Source organism: Cyphellophora attinorum (assembly GCF_001299255.1).
Source record: "Cyphellophora attinorum strain CBS 131958 chromosome Unknown Contig1, whole genome shotgun sequence".
NCBI lineage: Eukaryota > Fungi > Ascomycota > Eurotiomycetes > Chaetothyriales > Cyphellophoraceae > Cyphellophora > Cyphellophora attinorum.
In genome coordinates, this window is record NW_017253229.1 from 1,468,129 (window position 1) to 1,484,826 (window position 16,698).

General features: G+C 55.1%; 7 protein-coding genes across 7 annotated transcripts; 6 read left to right on the forward strand and 1 right to left on the reverse strand.

Annotated features, from left to right (window-relative positions):
• Positions 1–753: 753 nt before the first annotated feature.
• AB675_792 (uncharacterized protein) lies at positions 754–1,241 on the forward strand (the record flags this gene model as incomplete). Its single annotated transcript, XM_018148335.1, has 2 exons — positions 754–941; positions 1,037–1,241. The coding sequence occupies 2 exons, from the start codon at positions 754–756 to the stop codon at positions 1,239–1,241; spliced, it is 393 nt and encodes a 130-aa protein (XP_018005538.1).
• A 396-nt stretch (positions 1,242–1,637) lies between these two features.
• AB675_793 (uncharacterized protein) lies at positions 1,638–3,369 on the forward strand (the record flags this gene model as incomplete). The annotated part of the gene is made up of 4 exons (XM_018148346.1): positions 1,638–1,855; positions 1,888–2,911; positions 2,979–3,144; positions 3,194–3,369. The coding sequence occupies 4 exons, from the start codon at positions 1,638–1,640 to the stop codon at positions 3,367–3,369; spliced, it is 1,584 nt and encodes a 527-aa protein (XP_018005830.1).
• A 1,665-nt stretch (positions 3,370–5,034) lies between these two features.
• AB675_795 (Pyruvate kinase) lies at positions 5,035–7,107 on the forward strand (the record flags this gene model as incomplete). The annotated part of the gene is made up of 9 exons (XM_018148366.1): positions 5,035–5,152; positions 5,203–5,247; positions 5,295–5,341; positions 5,390–5,470; positions 5,520–5,641; positions 5,689–6,531; positions 6,578–6,864; positions 6,913–6,965; positions 7,024–7,107. The coding sequence occupies 9 exons, from the start codon at positions 5,035–5,037 to the stop codon at positions 7,105–7,107; spliced, it is 1,680 nt and encodes a 559-aa protein (XP_018006005.1).
• Positions 7,108–7,630: 523 nt separating this feature from the next.
• Positions 7,631–10,680, forward strand: AB675_796 (Rho-GTPase-activating protein 8; the record flags this gene model as incomplete). The annotated part of the gene is made up of 3 exons (XM_018148377.1): positions 7,631–7,903; positions 7,955–9,850; positions 9,922–10,680. 3 exons carry the CDS (start codon positions 7,631–7,633, stop codon positions 10,678–10,680), a joined length of 2,928 nt encoding a protein of 975 aa, XP_018005907.1.
• A 692-nt stretch (positions 10,681–11,372) lies between these two features.
• On the reverse strand, positions 11,373–12,347 carry AB675_797 (uncharacterized protein; the record flags this gene model as incomplete). The annotated part of the gene is made up of 1 exon (XM_018148388.1): positions 11,373–12,347. The coding sequence occupies one exon, from the start codon at positions 12,345–12,347 to the stop codon at positions 11,373–11,375; it is 975 nt and encodes a 324-aa protein (XP_018005455.1).
• Positions 12,348–12,670: 323 nt separating this feature from the next.
• AB675_798 (uncharacterized protein) lies at positions 12,671–14,419 on the forward strand (the record flags this gene model as incomplete). Its single annotated transcript, XM_018148399.1, has 1 exon — positions 12,671–14,419. The coding sequence occupies one exon, from the start codon at positions 12,671–12,673 to the stop codon at positions 14,417–14,419; it is 1,749 nt and encodes a 582-aa protein (XP_018005646.1).
• Positions 14,420–15,246: 827 nt separating this feature from the next.
• Positions 15,247–16,494, forward strand: AB675_799 (Protein kes1; the record flags this gene model as incomplete). The annotated part of the gene is made up of 1 exon (XM_018148410.1): positions 15,247–16,494. One exon carries the CDS (start codon positions 15,247–15,249, stop codon positions 16,492–16,494), a length of 1,248 nt encoding a protein of 415 aa, XP_018005541.1.
• Positions 16,495–16,698: the final 204 nt, after the last annotated feature.

The following is a 16,698-nucleotide window of genomic DNA, read 5'->3' on the forward strand; positions in this document are numbered from 1 at the left end:
CAAGCGTACCAGACCGGGACGGTACTTTCAGGCGAGATGACCGACTGCTATGGCTAGCAGGTCGGTGGAGTGCTTTCAGTTCCAACTACGCTTGCAGGACCAAGCGCCTTGCCTAATACATATCACTTACCTTACGATGCATGGGAAGGATTAGAGGACTAGGGGCATCTAGATGGAGGTTGAAGGAGCAAGGCGCCACTCCACCGGTCTTCAGAGCCCCTCTGGGCTGGATCATCGAAGGCTTGGGAAGGAGCACGTAATGGTGTTTGCCCGACTCAGCCCGCTCGGCCTAGGAGGATTGATATATCGGATCCATTGAAATGATCTCAACTTGTGGTAGCATTATCGAAGATCCGGCTCAGTGCTACTCCATTTCGCCTACTCATGTTGTAAGGCTTATGCAAGACCATTGGCATCGTCACCCTCTAGTCGTGTACGATCATGAATGAGCTCTGGTATACGCATCTCGTGCTGCACACATGAATGCGGACTTCCCCAATAGATTGGAGATGGCTTCCGTTCGTCCCAGTATACTTATTTACCTAGGCACAGATACCCCAACCATACCCCTCAAAACGTCACCACGGCACTGTCAAGCGCAACTAATGTAGGACATGAGATGTCGCATCTGCTGTACATCACTTCAGATCGCTGATCCGACAGCTCCGACACCAAAGTCTGGATTCCGAACAGCAAGAGAGGTAGCGGAAACGACACAACCAACGAGCTCGACCACAGCAAAGTCCACGAAAGATGACGATCTACGAGTTGCGAGAGTACACTGTGGTACCAGGTCAGCACCAGACCTGGCACAAAGCAATGATCAACCTGTATCTAGTAGCTGACAACCAGCAAGGTCGCATGCCCAACCTGCTCGCCCGCTTCGAGAACCACACCATCAAAATCTGGGAAAAGCATGGTATCCAGCAAGTGGGCTTCTGGTACGACGTTCCCATTTCCATCCCATGCCCTTTTCTGCAAATTCCCAAACACGTCATGCTGATACTGATACTCGTGCTTACCCTTTCTCCCACAGGAACACCCTCGTCGGCCCAGACACCAACATCCTAACATACATGCTCAAATGGGAGTCTCTGGCGGACCGAGAGCAGAAATGGAACGCGTTTTTCAGTGATCCGGAGTGGATCGAGGCGAGAGCGAATAGTGAGAAGGATGGGCCGATTAATGCAAAGGTGTCGAATACGTTTTTGACGCCGACCAAGTTCTCGGCGTTGCAGTAAGTAGGTATCCTTACTTGGGAAGGGTAAATACCTCGAGTTGGCACTGTCGAGCAGATACTATCAAAGTCATATACCGTTTGCTACGCCTCACATGATTGACGATTCAGGGGCAAGCCTGATGGGGGCCATGAACGCTGGGACCGTGGGGTGTTACACTGCAGTTTGCCGAAAGGACCCCTCGCGACTTTTTATCTCCGGATAATGACGGTATCGAAGACGTGCTTCGGTGTTCGATGATGCTGATGGAGGGCGGGAGGGTCTCGTGCGTGCGTTCTGATTACACGTTCTGTCTTTCGCCGGGATCATAATAGGGCTCTCTGTCTTTATTCATGAGTTTATGAGCATGCGCAACACGTCGTAAATCTTGGCTTCTGTCGTTTCCATTCCTGTTCCGCGATGGGCCTGCTCGAATACCTCAGCGGAGGGGCGCGCCCCGCCGCCGCAAGCGACGATAACGCACCGACTTCTTCTTCTCTTGACAGCGACAGCGACAGCACCATGACTTCTTCCTTTGATAGCGTCACCCAATATCTTGAGGATCGCGACGACCCGACCATACAGCAGCATTCCCCACTGCTCAACCTCCCCCGCGAAGTCCTCCAACAAGTCCTTTCGTACCTCTCGCCCCTCGATCTCGCGCGCACAGCGCGTACGGCGCGACTGCTACACACTGCGTGCACGATGATGATCTGTTGTGGGCGGCTCTCTTGCGGGAGCAACTCCCGCCAGAGTCGTCGCACGACGTGCCCTCTGGCTCCGGCTCCCCGTACCCAGCGCCGACGTATAGAGAACTCTACATCTCCCACCACCCCTACTGGTTCGTGCCCCGCCGCAAAATCTGGGTCAGCGACGACCCCTACATGGGCAAAGTCATGATCGCGCGCTTCGATCCCCGTCGCGGGTGTATCGAGGGGTACCGGCTGATCGCGGAGCGCGGGGCCGGGAAGACGATGGCTTGGAGACGGAACTTGGGTGTTAGGATAGATACGTTCCGGCCGAGGGTGCGGCTGTGGCTGGACGATCCGGTGTTGAAGTTGCCGTATGCTCAGTATGATGAGGGGAGGAGCAGTGTGGGGATGCAGAGGCAGGGGTGGTGGGAGGGGGAGATGAAGATGAGTGTGGGGAGGCCGGGACATAACACGAGTGCGAGTTTCTTTTTGGCGAGGGATGTTAAGGTGGATGGGTATTCGGGGATGGAGGTGTGGCCGCCGCGGACGATTCCGGGGATGAAGAGGGTCAGGGCGGGGAGTAGTGGGAATGGGTTTAGGGGGAAGGAGCACAGGCCGCAGCGGTACGAGGAGATCAGTCAGACGAGTTTTAGGATGAGGCATTGGGTGCAATTTGCGGCGGGGCGGACGAGGTTTGGGGTCAGGATGGAGGAGGAGGTTAGTACGTGGAGTACGCTGGATGAGGGGTTGTATAGGCCGAGTAAGGAGAAGCCGTATCAGGGGATCTTTGTGGGGGATTATGCGGGTCATGGGTGTGAGTTTCTGTTGGTGATGCAGACGGAGCGGGCGCCGAGGCCGCCGGAGAGGAGAGGGATTAGTATTCTGGGGGAGAGGGGTCTGTGGGAAGGTGATGTGGAGGGATATTTAGATGAGGAGTCGGGGCTGGCGGCTGGGACGACGGCGTTGACGGCGCTAGAGGAGACGGAGGTCCTTTCGAAGGAGGTGATTGACTCCTTTCCGGAGGATGCGGCGGCGAGATGATGAGAGGATTTTCACGGGCGCGTTGGAGGCTGTCAAGTTGACGGGTGATCCAAATGTGCCGAGAGGCGAGCATACGTTTATTTCGGATGATATTGGGCAGAAAGGCTTTGTGAGAATCGCTACAGAGGAGCCGTTCAGGGGAGCGAGAGTTGTTAGGTCGAGGGGGCATGTTGCGGCGCGGGGGTTTGTGCATGGTGAGTATACTGAAGTTTTCTTTGCCGCTGTTGCTGACCCTTGTTGCAGATGAGTTCATACCTTCACAACTTTTCATGATCAACCATGATCGGCTGGCGCAGTATTGGCTACCGTTTGGACATATTTCGTACTATCAGCGGGTCGATATTGATGAGGTCGTTGATCAAGCGTTTCATGGGTCGAGAGCGGCTGGGTTTGAGGAGGACTATGAGATGAAGGTCTGAAGCGAGGTTTGTTTAGATCATCCTGTAGCTTCGAAAGTTGAGTTGCCTGTTGTGTCAGTGCTGGACAATGTGAGAAAATGGTCGCTGAACATCTGAATCAATATAGCGCTTCAGGTCCTCGGAATGCCAACGACCGAGCAAGCTGTGCGTTGAAGTTGAGAAGCGTCTGAATTTCCAATTCGCGGAAGTACTTCAAATGAAGTCCGATGTCTGCCGCAGGAGGCACGTGCCCACTGCACGTCGCTCCTTCCCACAGTGACTTCACCATCAGATCTCGTCTGCCTGCTATACCTTTGATCGTGGCTCAGATCTGCTGTCGAGCCGTGCTTCGTTCCCAACGCATGAGTCGATATATCCTGTCCCTCGCTTGACGTATAGCCTCGGTATTCCACCCATTCATCCGAAACAAGCCTTGAAGCGCCAGGAACTCCTTTCATTGCCCGGCCAGCCCATTCGCCCTTGCCATATCCGGTACATGCATCAAAACACACATCTTGTCTTCATCATCGCCTCCGCTCGAAATAGGAGCTACTCGACATAAACGCAATGCTTGTGTCCATCATCCATTCGCCCACACCCAGATACCGATCAAGCCAGACTTGTACCGTTTGCTCCGTCTCGCTGTTCGGGTTCGGGAACTTGGTCTGCGCGGGTACTGTCGATGCCTTGAGACTAGTCGGGCTGTTGTGTCAGTCAGTCTGGCACTCTTACACTTTCAACAGTCAGACGCTCTGTGCGGAGCACTGGCACTCGCGCCCACGCAGCCCAAGCAGAGACCACGCTGGGATGTACTCACGTCAGTCCGGTACCTGTCGCGCAGCGCCAGTCAGCTTCATTCACGATCAGGCCTGCTCGTGGGTCTTACTGCGCTTGATGCCAGCAAGCACTGTGCTTATAAGGACGGCATCGAATGCGTAGTGCGTGATCCGGCCGAGCTGGTACATATCAGCAACGCGCTCCTTTGAGGACACGACGACGACGTACAACCATCCTGGAGGACTATCGACGATGTGGATGCGAGATGTTCAGGGTCGTGTGACTGGGAAGGTCAGTACACTACAATGCAGCCTAGTAAAGGTGAGTGACATGTGCATGTGGTTGGTGGTTGTTCGGCTACGGTGGCCCTAGACCACCAAGAGCACGCCGGAGATACGGAGATACGTTATGCCGGCCCCTCTTCACCTCTGAGTTCTGCCCCTCCAAGATGTTGAGCTTGCTGCAGGTGGTTCTCAACCAGCCAAAAGCCCACGCTTATTGAGCCTATTACTGACCCAAAAGCAGCCTGTCCTAAGCTTACTTAGTAGCTTTCCAGGCACAGATAAGCGGCCCGGATCAACTTTCTTTTGCTAACGCGTGGGTGACCCTCCAATCGAACTCAAAAATTGTTGCTGGATTTGGCTGCGATTGCTACGATTGCTGCTCCCAACCATTGCAGGCCTGGAGGATACCACTGATATCTTACACCAGAAGCAACTGTGAAGCAAAGCACCTTCCATACTCTGTGAGTGTTTCCTCTGCACAAAAGCCTTGAATACGCACTGCTTTCAGCATAGCTAACTATTTTGGAGGCCCGGCCACCGCAGCAGCGTGTAGTTCACCACCTGCGGCCCTTGACGCAACTCATACCATATCCCTCAAAAATTGCTTGAAGCAATCGTTGTCAAGATGGCTGACGCTCTTGCTCACCTCGACAACCGTACCAAGCTAGAATGGTCGGCTTCGTTGAGAACCGACTATGTCCCCAAGAAGGTTCACCGCCGCACTAGTATCATCTGCACCATCGGTATGCCACCTCCGCGGAAGACGAGGCAAGAAGAATTGACCGGAGGGTAGGACCCAAGACAAACTCGCCAGAGAAGATCTCTATGCTCCGCAAAGGTATGCTCGTCGCAAGGTTGTGCAAGGCAAGGACTAATGAATTGCAGCCGGTCTCAATGTTGCCCGCATGAACTTCTCCCACGGCTCCTATGAGGTATGCTTCACCTGGACACAACTTTGGATACTGTACTAACGTGCGCAGTACCACCAGTCTGTCATCGACAACGTCCGTCAATCCACCAAGGACCTGCCCGGTCGTCCTGTCGCTATTGCCCTTGATACCGTGAGTGCTCCATTTCGGCCTCCGAACGATGTACTGATCAGTATGACAGAAAGGACCTGAGATTAGAACGGGTAACACACCCGGCGACGGCGATATCCCCATCAAGGCCGGTCTGGAGCTGAACCTGACAACCGATGACAAATATGCCACTGCCAGTGACGACAAGAATCTGTAAGAGCCTGTATTCCTCAAACGGCATACGTACTAAGCAGTCCAAGGTATGTGGACTACAAGAACATCACCAAGGTCATCGAGCCCGGCAAGCTTATCTACGTTGATGACGGCATCCAGTCATTTGAGGTCTTGAACGTAATCGACGAAAAGACTATCCGCATCAAGGCCCTCAACAATGGCAATATCTCCTCGCGCAAGGGTGTCAACCTCCCAGGCACCGCGGTGGACCTGCCGGCTCTGTCCAAGAAGGACATTGCCGATCTCCAGTTTGGTGTCAAGAACAACGTCGACATGGTCTTTGCTTCGTTCATCCGCAGCGGCGATGACATCAAGCACATTCGCAAAGTCCTTCGCGAAGCAGGAGATGACAAGGACCACATCCAGATCATCGCCAAGGTCGAGAACCAGCAAGGTGTCGACAGCTTCGACGATATTCTGAAGGAGACTGACGGTGTCATGGTCGCTCGTGGTGATCTCGGTATCGAAATCCCAGCTCCCAGTGTCTTCATCGCGCAGAAGATGATGATCGCTAAATGCAACTTGGCCGGCAAGCCTGTTATTTGCGCCACGCAGATGTTGGAATCGATGACCACCAATCCTCGACCTACTCGTGCCGAGGTTTCCGACGTTGCCAACGCTGTTCTCGATGGATCGGACTGTGTCATGTTGTCTGGTGAGACAGCTAAGGGTAACTACCCGAAGGAGGCTGTCACCATGATGCACGAGACCTGTCTGCAAGCTGAGGTGGCTATCCCATACGCCAATGCCTATGACGAACTCCGCAATGCCTGCAAGCGGCCCATCGACCCCATGGAGTCTATCGCCATCTCTGCCGTGGGTGCCAGTATGGAGTTGAGCGCTGGTGCGATCTTGGTCCTAACCACTAGGTAAGTCCACAAAGCGCAAAGCTAGATGTCAGCTAATCCCAGACAGTGGTCAATCAGCTCGGATCGTGTCCAAATACCGACCAGTCTGCCCCATCATCATGATCACTCGCAACGAGACAGCTTCACGCTATGCTCACTTGTACCGCGGCGTCTACCCATTCCACTTCAAGGAACCCAAGCCTGACTTCAAGAGCACCGACTGGCAGGAGGACGTGGATCGACGTCTCAAGTGGGGTATCAGCCAGGCCATCAAGCTGGGTGTCCTCACACAAGGCGACAGTGTGGTCTGCGTGCAAGGCTGGCGCGGTGGTCAGGGTCATACCAATACCATTCGTATCGTTCCGGCTGAGGAGGATCTTGGTCTCTCGGATCAATGACTAGATGGTCGGGAAAAGGCGGAGGACAAAGATACGGTCGGACAGTTCTTCGATACTGTGAGTTGTCCCTTTTTCCACGCATGAGTGAATGCATTTGCTGACGAGGAGGATACAGCCCAATAAGTCGAAGCGGTTCATCGTATCTCCTCCGACCTCACCGGGTCTGCCCAAGCGTTTGAGAAAGGGAAGCATCATCTGAGCAATGGACCTTCAGCAGCGATCATGATGTGTGTGTATTCGCAAAGCAAGCGACGATTAACACTGTCAGAGAGGGCGCTAGGATAAGCTGCACAGACACTCGCTATCAAGTCGAGGTGTCTTGACATGCTGAACCAAGTCCACAAATTCGAATTATCTCAACGAGGCGGCCGTTCTCAGGGGCTTGCATCATTGCCAAGACTCTTCGGAGGCTAGCATGGGCAAGCATGTGTAGAGCAGAAGCGTTGTCTCACGTTGCGCAAAGTAGCCAATTCAACCATTCCAACTTTCGTGCTTCATTCTTCCACTTCTTCAATTGTCCTTTCATCGTTTGAGCTGTGTCGTGTGTACAGTGCAGCGATCACGTTGGCCCTCTTCTGAGTCTTCGGCAAGCGAGTTCCCCGATCTTTGGCCCCCTCTCCGCAACGCGGTTACTGTTGCGAAATCACTTATTGCTATACCTTTGACCCATTCTTACTTCCCTTTGGCGACGACACACGATTGTACGCCCACAGTAATTCCTTATGGCGGCCTCAGAGACGACAGCGCCGGTGGCGAAGAAGCCCAAGACAGTCGGCTTTGTGGACTCGTTCTGGTCCGCAGACTATGCTGGCGGCTTGGGGATACTCTTCCAGAAGCTACAGCAGGGCGTCATAGAGAACACACAGGTCCTTACGATAGCGACGATGCGAGCAGACGCCGAAGAGCTGTATAGTGAACGGCTCGAGGACATTGCGCCGACTATCGACCGCATGACGAATGGCTTTGCACGAGATGACGGCGCTAGTGTGAAGAAGGTGAATGGTTCGACGCCATCGATACGGAAACCCAGTACTGACAGAGGCTAGGCATATGAAGGCGTCCGCGGCGAGATGGTCGAAGCGGCCAAGAATCACCACAAGATTTCCAACAACATCCGCGAGCTGGTCGTGTATCCTTTCGGGAGATGGTGCGACGCACATGCGCTGCGGGTCCAGAATTCGCAGGACGACCTGCAGTCCAAAATCAAGGCGCATGATAGTCAGGCAGATCTTGTCAAGAAGCTGCGGAGTCAATACTTCAACAAGTGCAGACTGGTGGAGGATCAAGAGGAGGAGAATAAACTGGCGTTTAAGGAGCCCGAGAAGACCGAGCTGGGTAGCCCCAAGCAAAGTCCGCCACCCAAGATCATTCTCCCTGACGAGGACGAGGAACTACCGGTCGAGTTGGGAGACGAGACGTTCACACCGGAGAGGATGAAAGAGGCGCTGACGGCCATGTTGAATACCATACCCATCTCAGAGTTCAAGGTGCCTGTGCTAGGCACATATCAGAACGTCTCAGCCGGCACAGACATCGTCGACTTCTTGCAGAAACACCTTGGCGCATCAAGCGTGGGCTACGCGGAGAAGATGGGCCAGGATCTGGTCGACAGGGGATTCCTCAGACTGATTGGGAGTGTAGGCAGCACATTCGCCAACAGCTCACGTATGAGGTACCAATGGAAGACAAAAGTGTTCAAGATTACAGGCATCCCGGAGAAAAAGAAGCCATTGGGAAGAGTGAGCTCCGGCGGCTCAGACACCGGCAGCATCGACTCGCCCGTCGCCAACATTACCGAGACCCTGCAGGCATGGAACCCACTAAATAATCCCTACCCGAACATGACACCCAGCGAACGACTACGAAGAGAAGCCAAAGACGCCGACGAGAAATACAAAGCCGCCATTCGCCGCCTAGACCTCCTTCGCTGCAATCTCGAAGAATCCATGATGGACCACCTAAAATTCCTCGAGCGCTGCGAAACCGATCGCCTCAAAGCCATCAAATCCGTCATTCTCGACTTCTCCGGCGCCATCTCCAATAGCATCCCTTCCTTTCAGTCACAAGTCGACAACATGGTCCTATACCAAGAGACTATCAATCCTCTCAGCGACCTTCGGTACTTTCTCGAAAACTACCGCGTCGGCGCCTTTGTCCCTCGTCCGACCCCCTACGAGAACTACTACGGCAGCGTCGACGACCAGATCTTCGGCGTGGACCTCGAAGCCCGTGCCCGCGCCGATCGGAAACGCGTCCCTGTCCTCGTGACCTCTATCCTAACCTTCCTCGACAACCACTATCCGGACCTCGAAGGCGACGAAGCCCGTCGGAGCATCTGGCTCGTCGACGTGCCCTTAGCCGCAACTCACCACCTGCGCAACCAGCTCAACCACCACAACCAGACTCCCGAAAACGGCAGCAGTAGCAGCAGCGCGAACAAAATCCCCCGCGAAGTCCTCGAGCGCTACGAGATCCCCATCGTCGCATCCGTCCTCAAACTCTACCTTCTCGAACTCCCAGACTCTCTAGTCTCTAGCCAGGTCTATGAAATCATCAAAACAATCTACGCCACCACCTCCGACGCAACACCCAACCCCATATCCTCCGACTCCGTCGACTCCGCACCTAGGATAAAAGTCCTGCAGAGCACATTAGGCCAACTACGTCTAAACAACATCGCCACCCTCGACGCCATCACGACACACTTCACACGACTGATTGATCTCACGAGTGCGGATGATGCGTATGTGGGCGAGCTGGCGCACGTGTTGGCGCCGTGTATACTGCGGCCGCGGACGGAGAATACGTTGACGTTGGAGGATCGGCATGCGTATCGGCTCGTCCGTGATCTGTTTGAGCACAAGGAGGCTATTTTTGGGGAGCTGAAGCGGCAGTCGAGTACGTTGAGTGCGAGCAATAGTATTGGGGGAAGGACGCGGGCGGTGAGTGGTAGTGCGAACAATCATAACGGCGACAATACCCCCAGCATACACGCGCCGGATGAGAGTAACAGGCGAGCAAATATGGAGCACGCGCGAAGGCCATATCGGAGGCGAGAAGGGATAGGAGTCCCGCGCCGACGAATCGGCACCGCAGAGACAAATCCACTGATGGGTCAATATCAGCAGGTCGCTTTCCGGTTGTTGCTAGTCCGAGGCCGGATCAGTCGACGTTTGCTCATCGTGACGCTGGAGCAAGGGTGTCGCTGCCCAACAAGCGCACGAGTCTCGAAGTGCCCGGGAGTTTGGACTCGAGTCCAGTCCAGAATCGGAATGCGGACGCGCATAATAAGCTGGCGGCTATCACGCAGGGACAGCCGAGTGTGGCTGCTGGTAACGCCGGCGGGCCGGCATCAGCGGCGCCCAAAGTCGATACCGCAAACGGCACCCCTACAGCCACCACCGCTTCGGGTTTGACGGATTCGCCTTCGGCGCTGAACACGCCCACCTCCCTGAAGATGAACATGTCCGCCTTCGGCGGCCCGGGCCCGCATATCCCGCCGCCTGTCTCAGACGACGAATTGTCTGATCACGCTTCTTCGCCTCAACAGCGGAAGGCTGCGCTAGCGAATAATCAGGCTGCGTTTGGCCAGAATGCGCAAGTGGGAGGCGGCAGCCTGAAGCGCTCGGCCGCTGGCAGTGGGAAAAGCGCACCTTTAGCGAGAGGGAGGCAGGGAACGAGGCAGGGAACGGCTGACAGCATCGGTGGACAAAGCGCGCAGCAGCAGGGAGTGTCATTGAGTGACAAGCCTTTCGATGATGACTTTTCGTGACCAAAGAGTTGGGCTTGAAGACAGGAGGGGAATATACAGTGGGAGCGGAGATGTGGAAGACTGGGGAGCAGAAAGCATATCAATTGCATGTAGCGTTCGTTGAGAGTGAACAATGCTGTCGTGAATGCCTATGTATTGTTGTCTTCGTGGTGTTCTGCTTCTCGTTTCGCACTTCTCTTCCCTCCATTCCGAGTCCAACTTCTCTCAAACCACTCCACCAGTTCCTCTCCGCGTCACTGCTGCCTCTACGGCTAATCAATGCGCTAACAGCATGCCATGCACACTCTCCATGCCTGGTTGTGTACCAAAAGCTACTGTCCGCGATATCTCCACGGCCTCGACTCCCACCCGCCGTTTGGGTCGATCAGACTGTGATTGGTGAAGTCATGGCGGTCGGCGGAGGAATGTAGCGGGTGCTGTCGTGGACTCTGAAAAGTGTTGCAGAGTCAGAGAGACATGGAGATCCCTAGGTGAGGCGCCCACGCGAAGTCAATCTGTCTCGCCGCAAAACCTGGTCGAGATGGTTGTACTGTAGTACTTCGGGGCTGGCAGGACTGTCCACCTATTTCTTGCCCAGTACAAGTACGTGACGCTTAATGTTAACGGTCGCTGGTGCGCCAGGAGCAGGTCGATGATCTGGTTCACGGTGAAGCGTCTTCCGCCGTCTTGGCTCTTGCCTGCTGTGAGTCCTCTCAAGTCTTTCCCCTATCAGCCGCCTCGTCGGCATCCGGGACGACGAACTTGGCAATTGGCTCTCCAACAAACCTGGCGATCATCGCCTGCCGCCGCATACGCGCCTCGTTCATCTCTTTCAGACCCTCAAACACTTCCCCTGCCGCCTGATGCTTAATCTTTGCCTCCGTCAGCGCCGCTCTAGCCGCTAGCTCACGCTCCTGTGGTGGAAGCTCGTGTAATGGTGTACCGCTCATCTTTGCGCGCAGATTCTCCGGAACCTCAATCTGGTCAGCCGTCGGCGCCGGCCTCGAGGCATCAAAGACACTCGTCAAAGGCGGAATCGGCAAACAATGCGCTTTCGCGTGTGCGACCGCAGCCTCGTAGTCCATCATGCGATGATACAACTTGTCCGCATGCATCTGTATCCTCTCTTCATGCTCCGCATCCCTCATCCCGCCCATCGGACTCGACATATACCCCAACGCCTGCAGGAACTTGGCCTGCAACTGGTAGCAGCGCGTATACGCTCGACTCTCCTCGCCGCACATCGTCAGCGTGCCCTTGAAGCGACTGGCCATGTTGACCCCGGCGAGGCATTGCGTGCGGACTTCGTCTTCGAAGGCGCAATTCTCTAGTGCGGCGCGGTGCAGGGAGGTGGTGCGGTCTTTGCGGCCTTGGGTTATGCGGTCGACTGGGGTGAGGGTTTGAGCATTGATTTCGGCGCTGGGAGTGTAGGTCTTCCAGAGGTGGGCGTAGCGGCCGTCTGGGAAGAGGGACTCGGCGGGGACTGGGCGGTCGGGGTGGATTTTGTTGGTGTCGGGGAGGTGCTTCTCGGGTTGTGCCTTAGCGACAGGTGCTTTCGGTTTGGGAGGCTCTGCGGCTTGATAGGGGCGAGGTGATTGTTCCTTGAGGAATTCCTTGAGCTCTGGGTTGAGTGCTTCTTCTGGGGTGGAGGAGGCAGAGTTGGAGCTGCCCCACCAGTACCATGGCATGTCTGCTGAGCGAGCGTACTCAGACGCTGGAGACCTTGTAGTGCCAGCGATGTATCTGCAGCGTTCGCAGTATAGGTTCAAGTAGGGCAATGTCGTCGCAAGTGAAGTTAAGGTAGGTCAAGTGAAAGCCGGTTGACTGGACTCGACTTGGTTTCTCCAACTTTTCTCATGCAGATCTTAAAGCTGACAACCCTAACCCTACGATGAATCGAATCGCGTCGCGTCGAGAAACGCGTGCCCAATTCAGCCTGCGGACTTCGTGGTCACTTCGAAGTTCGCACAGGGTCGCACTAATGGATGATCTGGCGACGTAGCAGATCAGTATGGCCTCGCACCAGCGCAATGAGCGCCTGCTCATGCGCCAACGCGGTGCCGGACGCGATGTACCAGTCACAGATTTCAACTTGAACTTCGGCTTTCAGTCAACTCGGGTTTCCGGTCGCAGTTCACGATCTCGTTCCAAAACGCCTGGACGTCAACCGCAAAAAGCGCCTCGGAATTCACAAGCATCGGTCAGGTCACGACGGAGCGCATCAGCTGTCTCGAACACACAGCCGAGTGTTGCACCTAAGGAGCAGGTGCAATCGCAGGAGCGACCAACGAAGAGGCGCAGGACAACGATTGCGCCATGGGGCGAGGTCTTGGAGGAAATCGAGCAAGTGCCGGAGCCGGTCCAAGTTGGCAGCGATGAGGGATATCAATCAGACGGAGGCGCGCCGGAACAGCCAGGAGGGGACTCGAATGACAAGGAGAATGATACGCCAGGACAACAGAAACGGCCGCTGAAGAAGAAGAAAAGGAAGTCTATCGGCCAGCAGAGCGAACGTAACAAGAAGCGGCTGTCCGATCAGCGCAAAAGAGAAGCTGGACAACGACTAAGTGCTGGTCCTGCTCCGCCATTCATAAGTGTGCCTGAAGACGATCATCCAGATCAGTCCAACATCGTCGTATCTGGCGATGTCAACGAACCCGAGAGCGACGTTCAGGACGGCAGCGTACGAACTGAGTCTCCTGTGGCTGCAGTCAAGCCGACCATCTCCCGCAAGAGGAGAGGGAAACGTAAATCAATCACGTTCGAGCACCAGAGGAAGAAGCGTCGGATCTCGCAGCAAAGCTCAGAGGCCGCCGACGATGACGGCTCTGAAGTAGCGCTATCCCAAGTAACACGAGCTATCAGCAATCGGCGAACAGCAAGCGCACCTCGGATATCTGCTTCACGAAGTGTATCACCGCTCGAATACCGTGAAGAGGACGCCTCGGAGGACGACTACGCGGAAGTAGATGGCTCTCCCGACCCCACGACCCCAACGACTAGGAATAGAAGCAAAGCAGGACGGAAGGAGAAAGGAAGTCAAGCTGCGAAACGAGCCTCGCACAGCAATGGCAAAGCCAGCTTCCCCATCCTCACTCATCGCCTGACCAACAGCCATATGCTCCCGCGTATTGACGAAGCTGGAGAGTCAGACTTGGACTCGGAGGACGAGCGAGCTCGGGAGTCTCAACTGAAGCTTGCGACCGAACGTCCTGTCCCCAATGCGGTGGATGTGCTTGCGCAATATTGTCGGGAAATGGTTGAGACGGAAGTGAAGCGCCTTGAGGTAGGCGTGAGCAGCAATCGAGCAGAACGGAAGCGTAAGCAAACAGCCGTTGAGCGGGTGGGCCAGGAATTGAATGACAGGCTCTTCGAGATGTCTGACGCAATTGAGGCGCGCATCCAGCTCGAGGTCCAAGCTCGTCGCGCCAAGAAAGAGAAGGCAGAATTACAGGCTCAGTGGCTCCAGCTTCGCGCACAAAGAGAAGATGTTGCGCTGCGATGCGATCATATTCGGCAACAGAATTGGCAACGAGACCGAGAAAGAGAAGCAAAATGGACGATCAGTGAGGCTGCTCGCCAGACTGAGATGGAGCTTGACCGTTCCGAGGAACAGACAGAAGAGTCACTCGAGTATCTGCTCAGAACCGTGGCTGTCGATGTGAGCAACAGCCAGGGAGGTGGAGGCTTACTTGACCAGATCAAGTCGTTCAATACTCGCCTCGAGCGCATGGCTGGGGTACTGGAGGGCCGCACATGATGGAAAGGGCCAAGTGTACGACATTCGCACGAGTTTACGACTATCAGCATGCACATAGCGAGACATTATTGTGGAGGTTTGTAGGCCTCGAAGTCTGCCAAATATATCTCTATCAAAGGTACGTACGGACGAGAGTCGCAGGCCTTTCACATGCACGCGCTTCCCGCGGTCTGTCATTCTGCCGATCGGGAAACTTTTCCTCACCAAAACCCAAAATCGATGACAACACAGCCACGATCGCGTTCGTCAATCATGATATTCGTGAACTATACTCTTTCTCGTGGCTGACGTATACTCCATTGCCACTGCAGAATCCAGGCACGCAAGTCGCGACTGCCAGGGAGAGCTTTGCATCATGACACAACACGACGGTGAGAACGTGTCTACCAAAAGAACAGCGCTTCCCTTCCCTCGATGTTTCATAGCCGTTACAGAATTCCCAAAGTTTCCCGAAGTCTGCGGCTACTGACTACAGAGGTACATGGCCTGATCCAGCCTGCGTGGCTTCGCGTCTAGCTCCCTAGACGTATCACGCGCCTAGTACGGCCGCTGTGAAACGATTCGTGGATAACACTACTTTCAGCATCGCCCCTTCCCAAAGGACATCAAAGTAACACAGCAAGCATGGGGAACGACTCCAAGTAAGTATGCTCAGTTGTTACACATTTACATGTGCTCGGCTCGTTGATATTCCTTTCCTGCACATTACCTTTGCTATTATAATACCTCTCTACCGTCTGCTGGCAGACCTGCTTGCCGACCTGTCTCCCCGCCTACCCACGACCAGCGCTATCGCTGTCCCTGCTTCCCGCAAACCACACGCCAAGATGACCGTACTAATGGGCCTCCTCTCAAGAATGTCCAACCTCTCCGCCCTCAAAGACTTCCTCTCCTTCCTCGCCACCGTCTCCGGAGACCTCTCCAACATCACCGCCCCACCTTTCATCCTGGCCTCGCAATCCCTCACCGAGTTCCCCGCCTACTGGGCCGAGCGCCCCTCCCTCTTCGCCGCCATCGCCAACACCACCTCCCCAGCAGAACGCATGCTCCACGTCCTGCAAATCTACCTTACATCCCTCCAACGCCAGTACTACATCGGCAAGCCCGTCTCTGAGGGGACCAAGAAGCCCCTGAACCCGTTCCTGGGGGAGCTCTTCCTCTGCGAATGCCAAGACGGCGACAACAAAGTCGAAGTCATTTGCGAGCAGGTCTCCCACCATCCGCCGACGACGGCGTGCTTCATCCAGGACAAGTCCAACGGCGTGCGTGCTGAGGCGTATTCGACGCAGCACACTACTCTATCGGGCACGTCTGTCGTGGTAAAGCAGTCCGGGCACGCGATATTGACAGTCGATCGGCATAACAAGGAGAGCTATCTCTTCCCATTCCCGGACGTCTACGCGAAATCAATCTTGACGGGAAGTCCGTACCCGGAGCTGTATGGAACGTACACCATCTTCTCCACATCAGGCTATACGGCCGAAGTGACGTTCGGTGGGAAGTCGAAGAACCCGTTCAGCAGCTCCTCTCGCAACGAATTCGAAGCGGTCATCTACAACTCCAAATCCACAGACCCATCCTCAAAGAAATCGCCACTCTATACCCTCAAGGGCATCTGGAGCGACAGCTGGACCATCACCAACCACGCCGACAACACAACGCAGACATATAACCTCTCCGACCCAGCCAATAAGCCCGCACCCATGACCCTCCCCCAACAATCATCACCATGGCACTCCCGCCGCGCATGGGCGGACGTCGCGTCGGCGCTCCAGAAAGGCGATTTCTCGGCTGCACTGGAAGCCAAGTCAAAATTAGAAAACGCGCAACGAGAGATGCGGAAACGGGAGAAAGCGAGCGGCCAAACATGGCAGTCGGCGTTCTTCCGAAAGGTAGATGAACGGGAAGAAGGTGCGTTAATGGGGCTAGTAGATGCGAGCGGGCTCGACGAGAAGAGCATCATTGGCAATGACGGGTGCTGGCGGTACGATCCCGCGAGAGCAGAGAAATTCAGGCGGGTGAAGTTGGGTGGCCAAGTTCGCCATACGGATGAGATGGTGCCAGGGAGGAATTGACATCTGAGGATGATGGACTGATGACGATTTCTGGTGCGCGTTGCATAGCATGGAGTCTCCGCAGGTCATGGCATTGATCAATGGTGTTGGGCAAGGCGCACAGGGCATTCTGTTGTCGATACTGTGGAGAGTCTTGTGGGAAGCAACAGTACACAATGCGCTGTGGGTACAGACTAGAAGCGGCGGCCTTCGTATGGCTTCATA